The sequence below is a fragment of the Mytilus trossulus genome, chromosome 2 (genome assembly GCF_036588685.1).
Source record: "Mytilus trossulus isolate FHL-02 chromosome 2, PNRI_Mtr1.1.1.hap1, whole genome shotgun sequence".
Lineage (NCBI taxonomy): Eukaryota > Metazoa > Mollusca > Bivalvia > Mytilida > Mytilidae > Mytilus > Mytilus trossulus.
Genome location: NC_086374.1, coordinates 5,050,193 through 5,069,634, shown reverse-complemented (window position 1 = coordinate 5,069,634; position 19,442 = coordinate 5,050,193). Strand labels below are relative to the sequence as shown.

Here is a 19,442-nt window from a genome sequence, read left to right as displayed (position 1 = left end):
TAACTCCTGAAGGGTAAAAGTCAAAATCATCATTATTGAACTTGACCTCCATTTTGTCATCAGTAACAACATATTAAAATTTGGGAAGCTTTGGTTGAATAGTTCATGCGTAAATGAACGGACAACGGTAAAAGTCAAAATCGTTATTATTGAACTTGACCTTCATTTTGTTGTAAGTAACAACATATTAAAATTTTTGAAGCTTTGGTTGCGCAGTTCATGAGTAAATGCACTGACAACATTAGGTTGCCACCCCCCTCCCTATGTCTTACAAACTGTGGTTTTCATTTCAGAGAGACAAAGATATGAAGTAAACTGCTGATAGACTGGCAAAACTCAACAGTTGCTAAAATTGAACTCTGATGGTATGCAATGGTAATAGCTCTTACTAAATACTTCTATCTATAGTTTTAGTATTCAAGATATTAACAAAAAACAGTCAAATTTTCTTAAAATTACCAATTCATGGGCAGCAACCCAACAAAGGGTTCTCCAAATCATCTGAAAATTTGAGAGCAGATAGATCTTGAACTGATGAACAACTTAACCCCATGTCAAATTTGCTAGGTTCTATTTTTAGCAATGGCTGCCATCTTGGTTAGTTGGCCAGATCACAGGACACATTTTTAAAACTAGATACCCCAATGATGATTGTGGCAACGTCTGGTTTAAATTTGTCCCAGTAGTTTCAGAGGAGAAGATTTTTGTAAAAGTTAACTACGACTTACTGATAAGAAAAGCTCACTTGGCCCTTTGGGCTAGGTGAGCTAAAAACCACACCCCTGTTTTAGTTCCAAAGTGCTGTAACTCAAAGCGTTTTAATCTTATTTTCACCAAAAAGTATAAAGATCATTTGACCCTCATAAGAAACAAATATAATAAGTTTAATGAAATTTGGATAAGTCATTCTCAAGTTAAGGTACGCCATGTTTACGCCGAACAGACAGACGGAGGGACACAAGACATTTGTATTACATAATATGTCCTGTCCAAATAGTGATGGGCGTATAAAAACACAAAATATAATACAAAAATACTTGTATTTTTCAATTAACACGAAAATACTCTCTTGCATTTAAGATCATTTAAGCCAGATTTTTTACATAATCAATGATATCCTAATGACAGTCTGGTCAGATACATGTGTTGTATTCTGTCCATCCCTTTGAAATTCCCTTTTATTACTAGAAAACTTAAAACATTTGATGAATGTAAAATTAAAATACACTGAGCAGAGAATTTGTTTTCAAATATCAAAGATTTCAAACATCTTACAAACAATGTTTAAGACAAATCCACATACAGTATAATACATTATTATCAAGTAATATTGTGACATATTCTTAATATGTGATGATGGAAACCTTGCTTATATCATCATTATAATTATAATATTAACAATAAACAAAATAAAGTACCACTATTGCTGATTGATACCTCTTCTATGAAAGTAGAAAGCTGGTGAGGGAGTGATTTAATTTGAAACATTTAAAATTTGACTACATGAATATTGAGTTACTGAATATATAATTGTGGACAAAAATGTCATACATGGTCATTATGGGTAGTAATTAATAAGTAATCAGTAAAGTAGAAGTTAATGAGCAATGAATGTAAAAAGGCATCCCTTTTTAAAAGAATCCACAAAACTTCATATATATAGACTGAGTCCTTATGCAATCCCTTTGTAAAAATATAAATAATTTAAATTTAAAATCTTCAAATTGATCAAAATGGAAGGGCAGACAAACAAAGGAAGAGTTATACCTCGCTTCTATGAAGACAGGTTAAAAGCAATCATAACAGTATCAGTTTTCTAATCAGAATACTTCTCATATATTACAAATAGTTCACTGTCTATTCCCTATAAATATCTTCTTTTAAGCAAACATTTATTGCTAGAATATTTCATTGGCTATTTGTGTCTTTAAATCATTTTACAAAACCATCAGTGTCTAACTCTAACACATTGTGGTAAGACAAATGGCAATAGCACTTAAAACAAGTCAGATCACAGACATGTAATGGTGGGTTAGGTGAGATTCTTTTCATTTATCATCCTTCAAATTCTATCCACTGATCCAGACGCCTGAAATAAACAAAATAGAGTAAATAAATAAGAATGTGTAGTGTTAGAGAAAATTTTATGAAAATTATTCTATATCACAAAAACTTGGATCTCCTTGTTTAAATATTTGTAAATTTTTTGATTGGGTTACATGAGAATTAATTAAGAAATATCAATATGATGACATCCTTTCATCCTAACTAGATTTTCATTTAAATTGTTATTTTTCCTCCCAGACATACAATCTTATTCAATATGAAATAAATGTGTCCTAAATCACTATGAAATATTTTAGGTTTCTTTGGTAAAGCGTTTAAAAGATTCTATTTTACCTATTTTTTTTCTCCTGCTTTCAATATACTTTTAGCATAAAAGAAAGAAAATCAATAAAGAAGCATTCACTATTCACTATTAATCAATTTATGGAATGTATCTCTAAAACTGTAGTAGGATTTAAAAAAAAACCAGTTATTCCCTACAAAAAGACATAGAACCATTAACCCATTTCAGTGCAAATACAAATAAACATGACAGAAATAATACAACAACATTATAACACAAAAACATTTACCAGATCCCAGAAGCTTTAAAACCAATGTTTTTTAAGGTAATATTGCCATCTAATACTTATTCTGAAATTTCTGAAGTTTTGTGAGAAATTTCACCGTCACCTATAAATTTCAACCAAAACAAAAACTCATATTTTTACTTGACAGATATAAATAGATTCTACAGAAATTTAATGAAAGAATTTTAATTCTCAAGAACTTTTAAAATCCTATGAAAAATCGTAAAAAAGCATACATTTTGTAACCATATTACCATTATGAAAAGATATGTCAATAGTAATGACCATAAAACACAGAAGTTTGGTATTCATTCTTAACTCAACATTATTTTTATAGATAAGATTAAAAATGCTTAATGAAACAGCAGAACTGTATGAATCAATTTTGAAACTTTACTTTTATTGTGTCATTAGAAGCAGTAACAAATACTTTAAACTAATTCAAGTACAGAAAGTGCTTGTTTACTATAAATCTAAACTGAGGGAAACAAAACAAGAAACCACAAACAAACAAAATGTCTCATTCATAAAAATCAATTGTTCGATTTTGTATCCACATTGAGCATGCATAATGTGTTTACATGGACTAACAGTGCAAAGCAGCATATCGACTTTGTGTACCCCTTTACAAAGCAGTTGTATCAATATCTAGTTATGTGTATTATAATAACATAAATTCATTTCTGAAGAGCAAGGGCTCTTTTGATGGACATATTTTTTTCATTTTTTGAATTAAAGAAACAACTTCTTATTTAACTTCTGCTTATTATAATACATATTGCTAGATCTTAAGAAAGCTGGCAAAGTTATATTTACATTACATTTCATTTATCACTTCTTTGTAGGCTAAGAAAATAAAACATTTCTCTTTTCATCTTCTAATTGTAAAGTTTCAGATGAATGAGAATATCAATTGTAACTACAACAGTCCTCTTCAAACTAAGCAAGGTCAATATTCAATCTTCTTTCTATTCTATAAATAGGACGAGTGAGAATCATGCTGTTTTTACCAATTTTAAAAACAAGTTCTCAAGAACGAACATATTTATTACAGGCGACTAGAAATATTCATTTGTAACAAGGCTTTTTATCAACTTTCCATCTGAAACAAATAATTCTGTTTAGTTTTCTCATATGAAAAATTCTACTGTACAGGTAATAAAAACAGGTCTTCAGATGAAAACAAATTTAAAGTGAAAACAATGACCATTACACTAAACTATTTTACAGTACACAATGTTTAGTGTAAACACAACTTCAGTTAATTGAGAGATATAGGAGGGAATTTCAAAAACAATGTGTATAACAAGATTATCTTAATTTAAATACTAACTAACCTGTTGTGTGCCCCATGCTAAGTAGTCAGGCTTTGTTGCTGCTTGATATTCATCCACTAACTGTTGAATTACTTCCCTTGAATTATCAAACTCATCCAAATTGTCTTTAAATATTGACTCCTTTTTAAACTGATCCATAAAGGCTTCTCTTTTTCTTAACTTATCAAACTGATTTAATGTCCTTTCAAACAACTATTGGTATGAAAAAAAAGTAAAACATGATGTATAAATTCTCATTTATAATTTATAAAAATAACTTTCAGAATGATTCATTTTAGCATTCTGTGCTTTTTGAAAGATTTGGCATTTCAGACATGCTGATCTGCTTGGAGCATTTTTTGAGAGTTTGTACAACCATTTTATACTGAACAGTTGGCTGTCTACATGACTTTAATGATGGTATTTTTTAGGCCCTGTAGTGACCTAAAATTATTTCCTTTATGTCATTTGGTCTCTAAAGGAGAGTTGTCTCACCGTCAATCATACCACATCTATTTTTTTATATTGTACAATATGCCAATAGTTCACAGCTTCTTTGGCATAGGTACTATTTCTGTACTAAAAATATGTAGTACTGGAAATTTACTTTTAATATTTAGTACTATTTTTTTACTTTAAAAATTATTGTAATATTAAGGTACTTTTATTTTACAGTACTTGATTTGTACTTAATATTTTGGTACAGAAATAATACAATATTCCATGTTTGAAAATCATAATTTAAGACATTTGAAATAGAAAAACTTTCAAAATGCTGAGAATGTAACGGTAGTAACCAAAAATCTGTAGTACCTAAATTTCAAGTACAAATTAAGGACTGTAAAATACAGGTACCTTAGTATTACAATAATTCTATAGTAACAAAATAGTACAGAATATTAAAAGTAGATTTCCAGTACTACATATTTTTAGTACAGAATTAGTACCTATGCAAAAGTAGCTGTGTAGATAGTCAATATACTTACTGATGAAATGCTAGTATGATTTGCCAACATTAATCCACTGACTCTGTTGGCTGTCTGTATGTAGGGTGATTTCCTTGACAAAGCTACTTGTATACTTGCTGGTCCCCAAGGTATAAACTGTGCTAGCTTACGTTCTCGAATTCTTTGTAAACTCTTGTGTACCTGTTAAAACAGAATAGAAAATGCTGATGGAACACAAACTTTATGTCAACGTTTAAGGGTTTGTAATGCACATGTAAAATTATCGTAATTTTTCTCAACAAATCATACATTAGAGATGTTTCACAGTGTTAAATCAGGGCTATTAACTGACATACTTAGGTTGCTGTTTTATAAGTAACAAATTATTTTTCGACAAAAGCATAACATCTCAAGTGTAGGATTGAAATTTCAATGTCTAGCTGAGAAATAAATTGCTATTTTATAATTTCTCCTCTACTACACATGAAGTATTTAGACCAAAAAACATTCATTTTCTTTTAAAAAAATATAGTTTGCCCCCCTTTTTTATTACAAATTTCTGCATAATTTATGAACAAAATTGTGGGGCAAATATAGATATATATATAGATATAGGTTTTGTTCTTGTTCAGATCTTCAAGAATGTAGAAGATTTTTGGAAAACTTAATTTACAATGATAGACTCAAGTGATGGGAAAAGCTAGCTTAAAACAAATTACATAATTTTCCTGAGATGATATCTATTAATCATGAATATGTGTATGTCAAAATTTCATGAAAGTTTGATAAATATCTTTAAAACAAATCTAACCTCAGACTATCTAAATGACAACAGCAAAAATAGTATTAAAGTCCATGTAACTCAACCAAGCATCATAATCAAGCTCAAAGCAGATCAATACATTAATACAAGGAATTATTCAAGATATTTGTTAGATTAACTACAATAAAGTTAAATTGGACACATGATGGCATCTAATGAAATACCTCAAAACTTTTCAGACCAGCTTAAGAATGGCTATGGTACTTACCTGTGTAGGATCAACTTCTCCCTGGATAATGTTTAATATAGATATATAACAATGATTAGCTTGTCTGTGTACAGGGGTAGATACCATCATGTTTTTAGGTTGTAGCAACCTTCTCATCACATCTAAAACTGTTGTTTTTCTGACACTAGCTACCTACAATGTGAGGCCATGATAACTAATTAATATCTCAAACAAGTATCAATTGGTATTATTAAAGTACATTTCAATACTTAAAAGACATGAAACTGAGAACTCACTAGAAAAATATAAAAAAATAAAATCTTAAACACTGGTTTGGGTTTTAGTAAAACAAATGAGTCCTGACTATTTTTATTGTAATGTTTATTTGTAGCCTTTCATTCTATATAACCACTTTGATAAAAAAAAAAGTGATGTTAACATCTGACTGACTGACCTGTACATCTATAGATTAACCGGTATGATCATATGGGTATGGACTTACATGTGCATCAGTTGTCAGAGGTGTGTAGCCTGACTCACCTGTTCATCTATAGGTTAACTGGTATGATCATATGGGTATGGACTAACATGTGCATCAGTTGTCAGAGGTGTGTAGCCTGACTCATCTGTTCATCTATAGGTTAACTGGTATGATCATATGGGTATGGACTAACATGTGCATCAGTTGTCAGAGGTGTGTAGCCTGACTCATCTGTACATCTATAGGTTAACTGGTATGATCATATGGCTATGGACTTACATGTGCAGCAGTTGTCAGAGGTGTGTAGACTGACCCCCCATGTGTATCAGTAGTTATAAATGGTCCCAACCTTTGTTACCAGACTTACCTGTGCAGCAGTTGTCAGAGGTGTGTAGCCTGTCATTAAGTAATGTAACCTTGGTGTTGGTATAAGGGAGGCTATCAGTCCAATCAAATCATTGTTCATGTAGCCTGGATACCGTAATGTTGTTGTACTGGTTGACATTACTGTTGATACCTAGAATATGAAAATATATCAGCTTCAGTACCCGGTATCAGATATAATTATTACATGTGGTAAGATTGCAAATAACACAACCATTCAACCAAGTCTAAATAAGCGGATTTAAGTAATTAAAAGTAACTGATTAGGCCATCAACTATGAGCAAATGCCATAACAGATGGTGAGCTATACAAGACATGGCAAAATAAAACAATTTAAGTAAAAAACCAAAAGCCTAACTATGAAAAAAAACATTCTTATAGTGACATATGGCTATAAATTTCTTTAACAGCTGTGACGCGGTGGCTTTTTTTTTATATAATTTTTAAAATCATCTAGTAAACATTTTAGCCTTTTTGCTAGCAGTGTTTTTAATGTTTTGAATTTATAAGTTTGTCTATGGTTATAACACTTACCAGTTGGTTAATCTGTGCAAAGGATGGAGTGTCTATGTGTAATCTATCAGCTGCTATTCTGTGTAAAGCTGTATTATCTAATACAACCTATAAAGTTCAATCATATGCATTTACAAAACATTCAGTATTAAGCTTCATCTATTTTGAGTATGTTAGTAAATAACATTATAATGATTGGACCAAAACATAAACATTTGTAGATATTTCAAATATTAATATTTTGTTTAAGTCACATTTTTCTGGTTTATGTACTCACTACTGTTTAGTTTGTGCTTTTAATACCTCAAGACTTATCATTGAATGTTGTTGAGAGCATAAATATAATTATCCAATACAAGTATGTCTTTATATTTTCAGCTAAATCCGTACAGAAATTTAATGTATATTTTAAGTGAGTATCCACAGTTAACATATCATTACCTAAGAAGATACTGAGCACTAAACTAAACTAGAGTCATGCATGCTGATCACTGCAAATAAATCATCCAATATACCCCGGGACCGTTCTCATTACTTCAAATATTTAAATATTGACTTAAAAGCAAAACTAAACACATTTAAATTATTCATAAAATATTTGTCAGCAAACAAAATGCTTGAATGATACTGCAAAACAGGAATGTATCTAAGCATTATATATTATTTTCTAATGCTGTAAGAAGATGAAATATGGACCTTAATATGTTATCATACAGAAAATATACATTAAGGTCCACAATAATTCAAATTGCCATTAATATCACAGTTGAATTCAATGCCAAAACACGGTGATGTTCAACAACTTGGAGCTTTTTATATATCCTGATCTCTTCTAAATTCTCTGTATTCAACTCTTTAAAAGTTACTCATTGTATATGATTGTTCATACACGCTCAAATGGTTTTTCTTTTACAAATTGTAACTTGGATGGAGAGTGGTCTCATCACCACTCATACCACATCTTTTCATATCTATTTGTTATTCTTCTGAATATCATAATCAAACTCTAATTTTAAACTTACAACACAATCTGCATTCTGTGTCAGTCTTTTAAGGGTCAATAAAGAATTATATGGTTGCACAACAACATCTGAGATTTCATCTAAGTTTGGAAATACTGAATAAGTCTGGATTAATTTTTTGGGAAATCTGAAAATGAAGAACAATAAAACATCTTAGTTTTAATTTCTGCTTCCATCTATTTATGATGGAAGTGTCCTAATCATTTATCCTCATACAAATATCATACAAAAAAATATATCAACTGCATGTTATGTTTATCTTACTTTTATCATATGGTGTAGCTGGACAGAAAAGATGCACCTACAATTTTGTGTTAGCCCTACTACATTGTGTGTCTGTACCAGTTCAGTATTGAGAGTCCATCATTTTAAAGATTAATTCACACAATAAAAGAAACACAATTGATGGTCTATATAAATGAGTCATTCTTCACAAATAAAGTGTATTTGAATACTAAAATAACTTTTATTTACTAACCTGTCATTTAATCTTTCTAATAAATATGATCCCATTCCTGATCCTGTTCCACCTGCTATTGAATGACAAAGGACAAAACCCTAAAAAAAAAAGTAAAAACTTAATTTTGTTTTATTTTCTTATTTTCAAATTTTAGTTGGAACAGAATTGTCTTTTCATAATTCAATATTAGTCTCCATGGAAATGAAATATGCTAATGAAAGACAACTGAATACCAAATTTTCTGTTGACTTGAAACGAATGATTCCCCCTATTCACAATTTATAACAGGTATAGTATGTAAAGTGTCATAGAGGGGATGGATCTAACACTCTAGATATGAAAATGAACTTTCTATTGCTAATACATACAAGACTATGTCATAGTAGAAGGGTCAACTAATCTAAATTGAAATGAGATTTACCATAGATAATACAACTGCATAAAGGGTTTTTATTAAACTGACTCATTTATAATTACATGGTAGGTTTTTTTTTATATAATTTTTGGATTTATTGCATTAATGTATTACATTTTTTAGGTTTGTAATTTGTTGAATCTATTATGGTTTTGTCTTACAGATATGGTTGTTAGATGTGATAATATTTAAATTAGTTATTTTGTAATCAACCATTAGTTAGTAATTTTGTAATGTAGTATGTAAGCTGTTACAAAGGCAAAAGGCAATTGACAATTGATTATATATTTTTGTTGTAATGAAGTTATTTTCATTAAGTCTTTGCCTCAAGACTGTAATGTATTTTTTTCATTAAGTATTTACCTCCAGACTGTCACTGCCATCTGCTTCTCTGTCTATTATATCAAATATTTCTTCATATAGTTTCTCTGCCTGTAATATCATAAATTAAGAATGCATTTAATTGTTAAGTATGCATTATTTCCCACAGAAGTTAACTAAAAATTGAAAAATCAAGTTTAATTACAGCTTCAAAAAATCATTGGTGACCAAAATGTCTTTAACATTTTTTTCAAGTAACGAAGTTTTCCTATACAATAAAAGCGTTATAACATGAATATTAACTAATTTAAGTCCTTGTTAAAAATACATTGTTGTATATATTACACTCACAAGCTCATGCAATATACAAATGTACTCAGTGATCATTAATATTCATGTAATAACCATATATATAGTGATACATGTACATCCCTTGTATAATAGAATAACTGCAATATGTGTACCACTAACATTAAGGCTGTATCTATTGCCAAATTATTGTAAGTAGCTCCATCAATTGCCCTAATAATTAAGATTACAGAGCCGTTTGATAATTACACCAAAATAACAGGTTTAATGGGGTCACCTAGCTATACACTGCTATTTCACATTCAGCTGATTATTTTGTAGTTTATTGTGTATTGTTTTGTAAAATATTGTTTGTCAATTGTTTCTTGATCATTGCCTGCCTTTTATTGGCTTATTTTTAAATGCTGCCTTGGTTATTTTTCACTTGTTTTTACCAGAGAGTATTTATGATGGTTTACTTTATAAATTGTGACTTGGACAGAGTGTTGTCTCATTAGCATCATACCACATCTTCCTATATCTATAAAAAAATATGTGTATTTCTACCTGTCTTTCCCCATTGTTTATAGAAGACACACATTTTAAACTGTACCTGTGTATATCGATTGTTTATAAAAGACAACACACATTTTACACTGTACCTGTGTATATCCACTAGCCCAGTTATTACCAGCCCCTCCTCCATGCTTTGAGAGGTAGACATTTTCTGGATTATATAAATTTGCATACGGAGAGTTCATTATAGAGTTGATAACCCTGGGCTCTAAATCCAATAAAACTGCTCTGGGAATATAATGTTCATCGTCAGCCTACAAAATACAATAACCTACATGTATATAGCTAAATTAATTTGACAGTTTTAAGAGCATGCAGAGATAACATCATATGGTTTCTTTGGTTTGATTTTGAATTTTTGTGTTTTAACGCCACTTTTGGGCTATATGGTTACTTTTGAGAATGGTGCTAAGAGACAACTGTAAATGATTGACATATTAAATGCAAGAAACTAGAGAAAAATCACTTCTATTGCATCCTACTTTTTTTTAAGTTATGACTTATGATAAACTCAACACTTACAGTAATGCAAAACTTACAACTTTTTTCCATTAATCTTATTTTTTGCAACATCAACTAGTAACTTGCATGAAATATGAAATTATGAATGCATATCAATTATCATTTATATCACTTTTTAAAATTGTAATCAGAGTTAAAAGATAGCTTGTCAATTATACTAAAATAACATTTTTTTTATTTATTAGAGTTTCAAATCGTTTGATTTACATGTATGAGGGGGAGGACAGGGGGGTACCCTTCTCCCTTCTCCCATCCCTCTTCTCCTTTCTCCTACCCCTCTTCTCCATATTTTATTTATTCAAATTTACTGGAAAAAAGAGAGATATTTTTTTTTTCATATTTTATTTTTTTCTCCAACTTTTTCTCCTTTCTCACAGCCTTCCTCTCCTTTCTCCCTGTCTCCCTTACCCCTGTCCTCCCCCTCATGTATATAATAAAGGATAAAACTAAACAGGAACCGATGGATTTAATTATTTTATTTCAATAAAGATAAGTTATGCTCTGTTAAGATAACTGGCGAAGAAGCTCATATATTTTTATCTTAAAAATATATATAATACAATTTTTGTTTTAAATATGAAATAATTACGAAAAGTACCTGATAAAAAAATACATCTTTCCTGTCTGTACCCTCTGTTGCAAAGTCCTCAAGTATACCCTCTGGAAAAAAAAGTTTCATGCATTAACATATACTGAGCAGCCTCTCTACAGTCAAAATTTCATACATAAATGTATCTGTATCCTGCCATGACCAGAGCTCCAGAGAAGAATTCATAAATTGGATATAAACCCACCAGTTTTTATGTAATTATTTTTTTTATTATGCAACATTAATTTGAATTTACCCATCAGACAAAGATTGAATTGGATTTTTTTCACCATCATAAATTTGTCATCCTGAATTAGGGGGGAAAAAATCATTTGATATGCAGCAAGCATTTAAATTTCGTCACTTGAATATGGAAAGTGTAAAATACATTTTTTATTTTTTATTGCATGAAAGACAATTGAAACTGCGAGCTACTGCGAGCTGATGATACCCCCGCCGCAAGTGGATAATATTAATAGTGTAAAAATATGCAAGTGTTCAGTAAACAGGAAGTTGTCGAGTGATGAATCTGAAAACGCATCACACGGTATAGCTGACTTATATAAATCCTGAAACCAAATTTCAGAAATCCTTGTATTTTCAGTAACCAGGAAGTCGATGAATGATGAATCTGAAAACGCATCACACGGTATGGCTGACATATATAAATGTTGATACCAAATCACAGAAAGGGTGGATGTGTAATTTTCAACTTTTTATCATGTGTAAAATCGTTTAAGTGTTTGGAAAACAGGAAGTCGATGAATGATGAATCTGAAAACGCATCACACAGTATGGCTGACATATATAAATGTTGATACCAAATTACAGAAAGGGTGGATGTGTAGTTCCTGAGAAAAATGTGACGAAAGTTTCATGGGACAGACTGACAGACAGAGGTAAAACAGTATACCCCCCTTTTTTGAAAGGGGGGTATAAATATATTTCTACCAATGGAACTGGAGATTAAATTTACAATACATGTAGGTCAATGCATGCTTAATTTTTCTCTTTTAAAGTACAAATGTATATTATTCACATTTTGTTGTCAAAGGCCTTTTATAGATTACTATACCATGTGCATGTATACTAGTATGATAATTATCATTGTGGGTAATCTGTAGTGTTTAAGCCATATGGTAACCTGTAGTTTTTATAAGTTATGTTTATTAGTTCTTTAATCTTTTTGTGTATAGTTGTCAGATTGACAATCATGCAACATCACATTATCATTTATATTGTTCTAGAAACATCACATTATCATGTATATTGTTCTACATTTATCATGTTTACAAATGTATTTGAGTGCTTTATCATCAACAGCAACTAATAGCTTACCAGGACTGATTCCATGCTCAGAACAAAGCTGTTTCCAGAATTCCATACCAACTGAAATATACAAATGTCACTTTAATTATATGTGCATGTCCTATTGTATTTTAAACATAAAAGTTGTTGAGAAATTGGGTATTCTGTCAATCAAAGAACACAGGTTTATAGGGTATAAGAGAGAGATAGAAGGGAGATGTAGAATTCCATTATAATTTATGGATTTATATTTGTCATGTTTTATCGGCTTATAATGTTTTTTGTTGATATTACCACCATACAAAAGTTTGATTACCATATTTAGGGTGTTAATTTTAAGATCCAGAGAAGAAGAAGCTTCTCAGGGCTCACACTACTTCAGAATTATAGGGAGAAGTGAGTTCTTAAAACTGAGAAATGGAGAGATTTGAAAGAGAAGTGCTTCTTGGCACGCTGAGCTACAATGTTTGGATATAACTATAGTATTTAAAGGGTCATATGTAAATAATGTTCTTTTTTATTATTCAATTTATATCTGAGTACACAATTAAAGTAACACTTCAAACGCAAATTTGTTTAAGTTTAGGTTCTTGTGAGAAACTACCAACGAAATATATATCCAGCACTTTAGATATTTTTGTTTATCAATTGCTGTATTCTCCCTATTGATAGTCTATCATAAAATGATTTCTTGTTGTTATAAACACGCTGGGCTATTCGATGAAATTTAAAAAATGTACAATACGACAGATAAAGCTATTTTTATCCAAATGTTTGGTTGATATGTTTCACCCAACAAAATTAAGGGAGGTGAGGGGTTTCAAATCAACCAAAAGGTAGGAATGAGTCTGAAATGACAACAAATTAATGAATGAGTCGACAAATGAAGACCTAAAAGGCACACACAGCAGTCAGGTTGCAGTCTGCATTGGTCTGGTCTTGAAAAAAGTATTCAATATATCAGTTTGACGAAACGAACATTCAGGTCAGACATGCAGCCCTGGCCTAAAAAAATACGCCTGTTTTTCATTCATCATGTTTATTCAATGCTAAATAATTCAGATGGAAATTTTCCTTTCTAATAGCAAAAAAGTGGACAAAATTATTGTTTTCAATCCAGATACGACAGGCACTTGTCTCAATTTTTTTCCCCCCTATATACCTTTAAAATATAACACAAGGTACTTAACTAATTTTTTGGAAAAATGACACCCAGTCCCGAATTCCCGTTATTTTTTATTTCTCTTTTTTATTTCTCGGTTGTCAAAAGTACTTAACTTAATATGCCATAAATCTAAATTGAGTTATCTACACAATGGTATATGACACGACATTATTGTTGTCGGGATCATTAGTAGCAGGCCTCAGAATTTGGTCCATGGGGTGGTTTTTTTTGCATTTGTCTCAAGCACCCCCCCCCCCCCTTTTGGGATCTGCCACTGTCTTTGTTTCATCAACTTGGTAAAAATTGAAAATGTTCGAAGGCGTGTATTGCAAACAACAAGGCAACTAGTTTTCGCTTATTGGGGTCAGGAAAGTGACTTCTTTGCTCTAGTCGCATGAGCCCTTGCTTCTGTCATATCTGTAGTTACATGTAACAATGTAGCCTATGGCTGTGTTACCCGTGTAGGTGCCTGGTGTTTTTAAGCTGCTGTTTTTTTTAGAGATTGTTATTAGCCAGTTCCATGTAAATGTAAAAAAAAATTGCTAATACAAATGTTAGTCGTTCTTCGAAAATTATTTCACTGAAGGTAACATATACATGTACATATTGACACTGTCTCTGATATAAAATTATGATAAAGATATCATTTTACCATTTTGCAGGCTGACACTGACTTCCCAATCCTTTATCCCATCAACAATTAAACTTTGGAATAATTTGAACATATCAGTTCGAAATGTAGACTAGTTATCAAAATTCAAACTAGAATTAAAAAACTACGAAATTCGAAATGAGAATCAATCTATTTTAAAACATTATTTATATGGTCCAAGAAAATTGAACATAATATTAACCCAATTAAGATGTTCGGCATCGTTCTTGAATTGTGACTTGTTTAGAGCTAACATTATATCCTACCGTAGTCTAAGATCGTTCATCTTGTCAGTTCGTTAGGTATTTGTGTTTGAACTTAACACACGGGGAAACTCCGCATTGATGTCACTACGGTACGTCTGGCGTAGAAAAACAGTGCAAAATATGTTTTTTCTGCACTTTTGAATAAAAAAACATTTCTAAAGGTAAGTTTTCATTGTTGTTCTCAATTATTGCCAAAAAATGCCAATTTTCTAATGCCCGTTTCAATCCCAACTTCTGAATATTTAAAAACATTCTAGAACTTCACACAATCCCATTTCCGGCCTCCATTGCTTTGTGTACATTCCATTCAGCGTCATCAATCTTGTGGCAGGCAATACAGGTCAAGCAAATCGTATTTTCAGGAATTTAAAAATGACATGCTCCTTACCTCTCTCTCGATTTTCCCGCGAAAAAAGCCCAACCAAAATGAAAGGAAAACTATATGAAAAAACGATGTTCATGCCGTAATTTTGAACAGGCATATAGAGTTGGTTAATAAGAAACAATTTACATTTATTTTTCATAGAATTTTCTTTTTATTCATTATAAAAAGATCGATATTCTGACCATCATGACTGTAGGTAAATATTCATACAAAATTCCCTTGATGTCAAAAGGGATGGCGAAAAAAGAGTTTTCCTGTTGAATAAAACCCAGAACTATTGCAAACTATTTAGAAGCAATATCCCAGAAAGAAATAACGTAATTGCCGTAGACTGAAAAATCCCCTTATTGACAGTAGAGCAATTTGATTGGATATAATGAATTGACATCACATGATTTTGACGCCATTGAAATTTTAATGTAAACAAACAAGGTCAGAAGGTTCCGTATGGGACATCATCGTACATTTAGTTACTGACAAACAATTACGAGTTATCAAGCTTGCCAATGCATGGTTATAAAAAATCAAAGCTAAGTCTACAGAAAAAATAAGAAAAAAATAGCCTTAGTATAACGACTTATCATAACACCTGGATATCTGATCCAACATGTAAATGTGGTTTGGATATTGAGGACATGCACCATTTTTTCTACAATTGTCCTTTCTATTTAAATGAAAGGGCTATTCTGTTTAATGGTCTCAGCTGGCTTCCTGAAGGCTGCGATTTGGACTTAACACTATTGGTTTTTGGAAAAGAAACTCTTTCCTATGATCAGAATGTGCAAATTCTTAAACAAGTATTCAATTTTATAAAGAGATCAAAACGATTCCTTGTAGTATAGTATCAACATAGGTAAAACGCACATCATCATCAACTTACAATCTCTGTCGTTCTTTCCTCATTCCCTTTACTTTTTTCAGTATAGATAAGTAATATGTATGTTGTGTATATTATATGATGCATGCTCATGTTCAATTTGTATTGTTATATATATTGTATTGTGGAGAAGACTTTATAAGTATGTTTTACTTGTGTCTGATCCTTTTTCGCTTTGAGCAAATAAAATATGTTTAAACTAAACTATAAAATTATGTTGAATAATGTTTAAAATTAATTTGGAGAAACATGGGTCTACTTTCTAATCGCTCGCAACATACTTGCCAATCTATCCTGCTATTAAACTGTAAAAAAGAAATATAATTACTTTGATTTCCACATTGTCCTAGCTGTAGCGTTATGATTTCTCTTGGCATTTTGATTTATTTTGTCTTTCAACATTTATCTTTCTGTTTTTGTTCAGAACTGAATCGAAAATGGCGGCAATGTTGATGTTTTGAACTTCCGGTAAAACTAAATTTAGAGTCAGAGCTCGATTTGCAAATCCGACATTGAAACTCTAAAAAAAATCTAATCAGACTACAAAATTCCATAATTTTTTTAATTTTATATAGCACTAGACGCACATTTGCTTTCAAAAGATAAGTTGCGTCAACACCGGGTGACGGCCATCGCAATGCTTTGTTTTAATTAGACAGTCGGATTCCCCTGGTCCGTACCAGTTCTAAGTTGGTATCAGAATCAAAAGTATGAAAAAAGTATATGCATCAGTAGAACGGTTTATCATCAAAACAGATTTTTATAAATCAGAAAGTACATAATGCAAAACATAAATACTGGCACCAAAGCACAGCAAATTATGACAAATTACCAGCTAGAAATGTTTTAATCAAAGCATATATGAAAGCAACTTGACATAAAATGTAGACACACCAACATTAAAAGGGTCATTAGCTGTCAAATATAATGTCCTTTTCACCAATTTCACTAAAATATTAATATTTGATTCAGATCATACTCATTGAAAACAACTATTCAAATTACCGACAATCAGTCTGAAATAAACAGTTAACAATGCATGGACTTGATAATGTATATCATAATTCCGTATATATTTAGTCTATGATACGCCAACTAATTAAATATCGAGATGACTTACGAAGTCTGCCAACGGTCACACAACCCGATATAAACGTAAAATAAATAAATAAATAATCTTTATTTCAAGAGGATGATCCCATTAGTTAAAACTGATCTTTTTATTTCCATCTACTATAACCACGTTAATATTTTTTTACAACCGTTCTATACGATTTAACGAAACATTTAACAAATTGGAGGCAAGGTTCACCCAATTCGTCATTTTGACATGCCGATGTGGTTTAGGTGCGGTGGTTTAGACACAGTGATAATGATAATTGAATATGATAATGCAATTACTTTTATCCCCTTAATTTTCGAAAATTGGATTTTACATTTGTTATATATAACAATAATTCATTTCATTAACAAAAATATGGCATCATAACCCTTTCAAAGTATTTGCTATATATTTTCACCGGCATTGTAGTAAGCACTTTCTTTTTACATGAAATATCATTAATCATTAATTTTCGATACGTATATGTAACAATGTTTTAAATTTTAACGAGAGAAATTTATGTATTACTGAAAAATTATTACACTAGGGTTTTCGATATCACAAACTAGTTAATATTCTTTATAAAGCATTCAGAATCCACCTTAGAAACTAACAAAACCTTTGAATAGACTTATTAAGAAGGGATATAGTTACGATACTGTTGTCAGGTCATTAAAGATTGCATATTTTGGCGTTAATATTGATTCACTTATAGGGTCTTTGCATCGAAACTAAACACATTTATTAAAAAAACCAGTTGTTTGCATGACACGGGTTATGTTCTTCTCATATATGTGATGATGGTATGATACTATAACCCTAACGGGAAGGATTGTGCCTAATATTCATTTGATGAATTCATAATCTTTCAATCAGTTTAATTAAAGTCTGGAGCTGGCATGTCAGTTACCTACTACTAGTATTCTGTTGTTTTTTTATGTATTATTGTCATTTTGTTTATTTTCTTTGGTTACATCTTCTGACATTAGACTCGGACTTCTCTTGAACTGAATTTTAAATGTGCGTATTGTTATGCGTTTACTTTTCTACATTGGTTAGAGGTATAGGGGGGGGGGGGGGGTGATATTTCATAAATATGTTTAACCCCGCCGCATTTTTGCGCCTGTCCCAAGCCAGGAGCCTCTGGCCTTTGTTAGTCTTGTATCATTTTAATTTTAGTTTCTTGTGTACAATTTGGAAATTAGTATGGCGTTCATTATCACTGAACTAGTATATATTTGTTTAGGGACCACCCGAAGGACGCCTCCGGGTGCGGGAAATTCTCGCTACATTGAAGACCTGTTGGTGACCTTCTGCTGTTGTTTTTTCTATGGTCGGGTTGTTGTCTCTTTGACACATTCCCCATTTCCATTTTCAATTTTATGTATTGTTCATTTAATGTATTTTTTTTTTAAATTTGCTACATTTGACACAACTTTTCCACTTTGTTTGGAGTATTTCTTGCGCTATCACTTCGAATTTTATTTGGTCTTCAAACTGTTTAAATTGAATTTCACTGCTGAGTCTCATGTAGACAGATCGTACCGATTTTTAACCAGGTATTTTTTAGTTTTCATAAATGGTGAGTCGGTACCGCTTACACTGCATGGTTGACGTTTCGTTCCCGATGATATCAACAGCTTAGAAGTCACCACTTTTTGATTGATATGAAATATCATTTACTGTAAATTTGATGTTTTTAAAATGTTGAATTATTTTTGCAATTTAGATTTTTTTTTATCACAGGCATAGATGGTCTGCGCTGTGTTTAGCGAAATTTAACGAAAATGGTGATTCGATGTTGACATGAATATCAATTATATGGTAATTTTCATAAATTTCTTATTACAAAACTTGAATTTTTCGAAAAACTAAGGATTTTCTTATCCCAAGAAAAGATTACCGTAGCCGTATTTGGCAGAACGTTTTGGAATTTTGGGTCCTCAATGCTCTTCAACTTTGTACTTGTTTGGGTTTTTAACTATTTTGATCTGAGCGTTACTGATGAGTCTTACGAAACGCGTGTCTGGCGTATTAAAGTATAATACTGGTACCTTTGATAACTATTATACTCTTCAATTTTGTACTGGATTTGGCTTTCAACTCATAGATTCGAGTGCCACTGGAGAATTTCACGGGAGCAAAATCAACGTCTGGTGTACCGATTGATAAATCTAATATCTTTAATGAGTTTTCAAATGTCCTGTACCTAGTCCGGAATATT

At 31.2% G+C, this 19,442-nt stretch overlaps 1 protein-coding gene across 3 annotated transcripts; it reads right to left on the bottom strand.

Annotated features, from left to right (window-relative positions):
• Positions 1-1,023: 1,023 nt before the first annotated feature.
• LOC134706332 (tubulin gamma-1 chain) lies at positions 1,024-16,577 on the bottom strand. 3 transcript variants are annotated; one of them, XM_063565190.1, is made up of 14 exons: positions 16,445-16,577; positions 12,802-12,852; positions 11,473-11,534; positions 10,439-10,606; positions 9,531-9,599; positions 8,771-8,850; positions 8,293-8,419; positions 7,292-7,378; positions 6,740-6,889; positions 5,931-6,083; positions 4,939-5,100; positions 3,974-4,165; positions 3,453-3,482; positions 1,024-2,089 (listed from the first exon to the last, which is right to left on the bottom strand). In XM_063565190.1, exons 1-13 carry the CDS (start codon positions 16,491-16,493, stop codon positions 3,468-3,470), a joined length of 1,365 nt encoding a protein of 454 aa, XP_063421260.1. In that variant the 5' UTR covers positions 16,494-16,577; the 3' UTR covers positions 1,024-2,089; positions 3,453-3,467. The 3 variants fall into 3 exon arrangements, with proteins under 3 accessions (XP_063421260.1, XP_063421261.1, XP_063421259.1); XM_063565191.1 differs by having other exon boundaries at positions 3,458-3,482; XM_063565189.1 differs by lacking the exon at positions 3,453-3,482.
• Between the last annotated feature and the right edge of the window lie 2,865 nt (positions 16,578-19,442).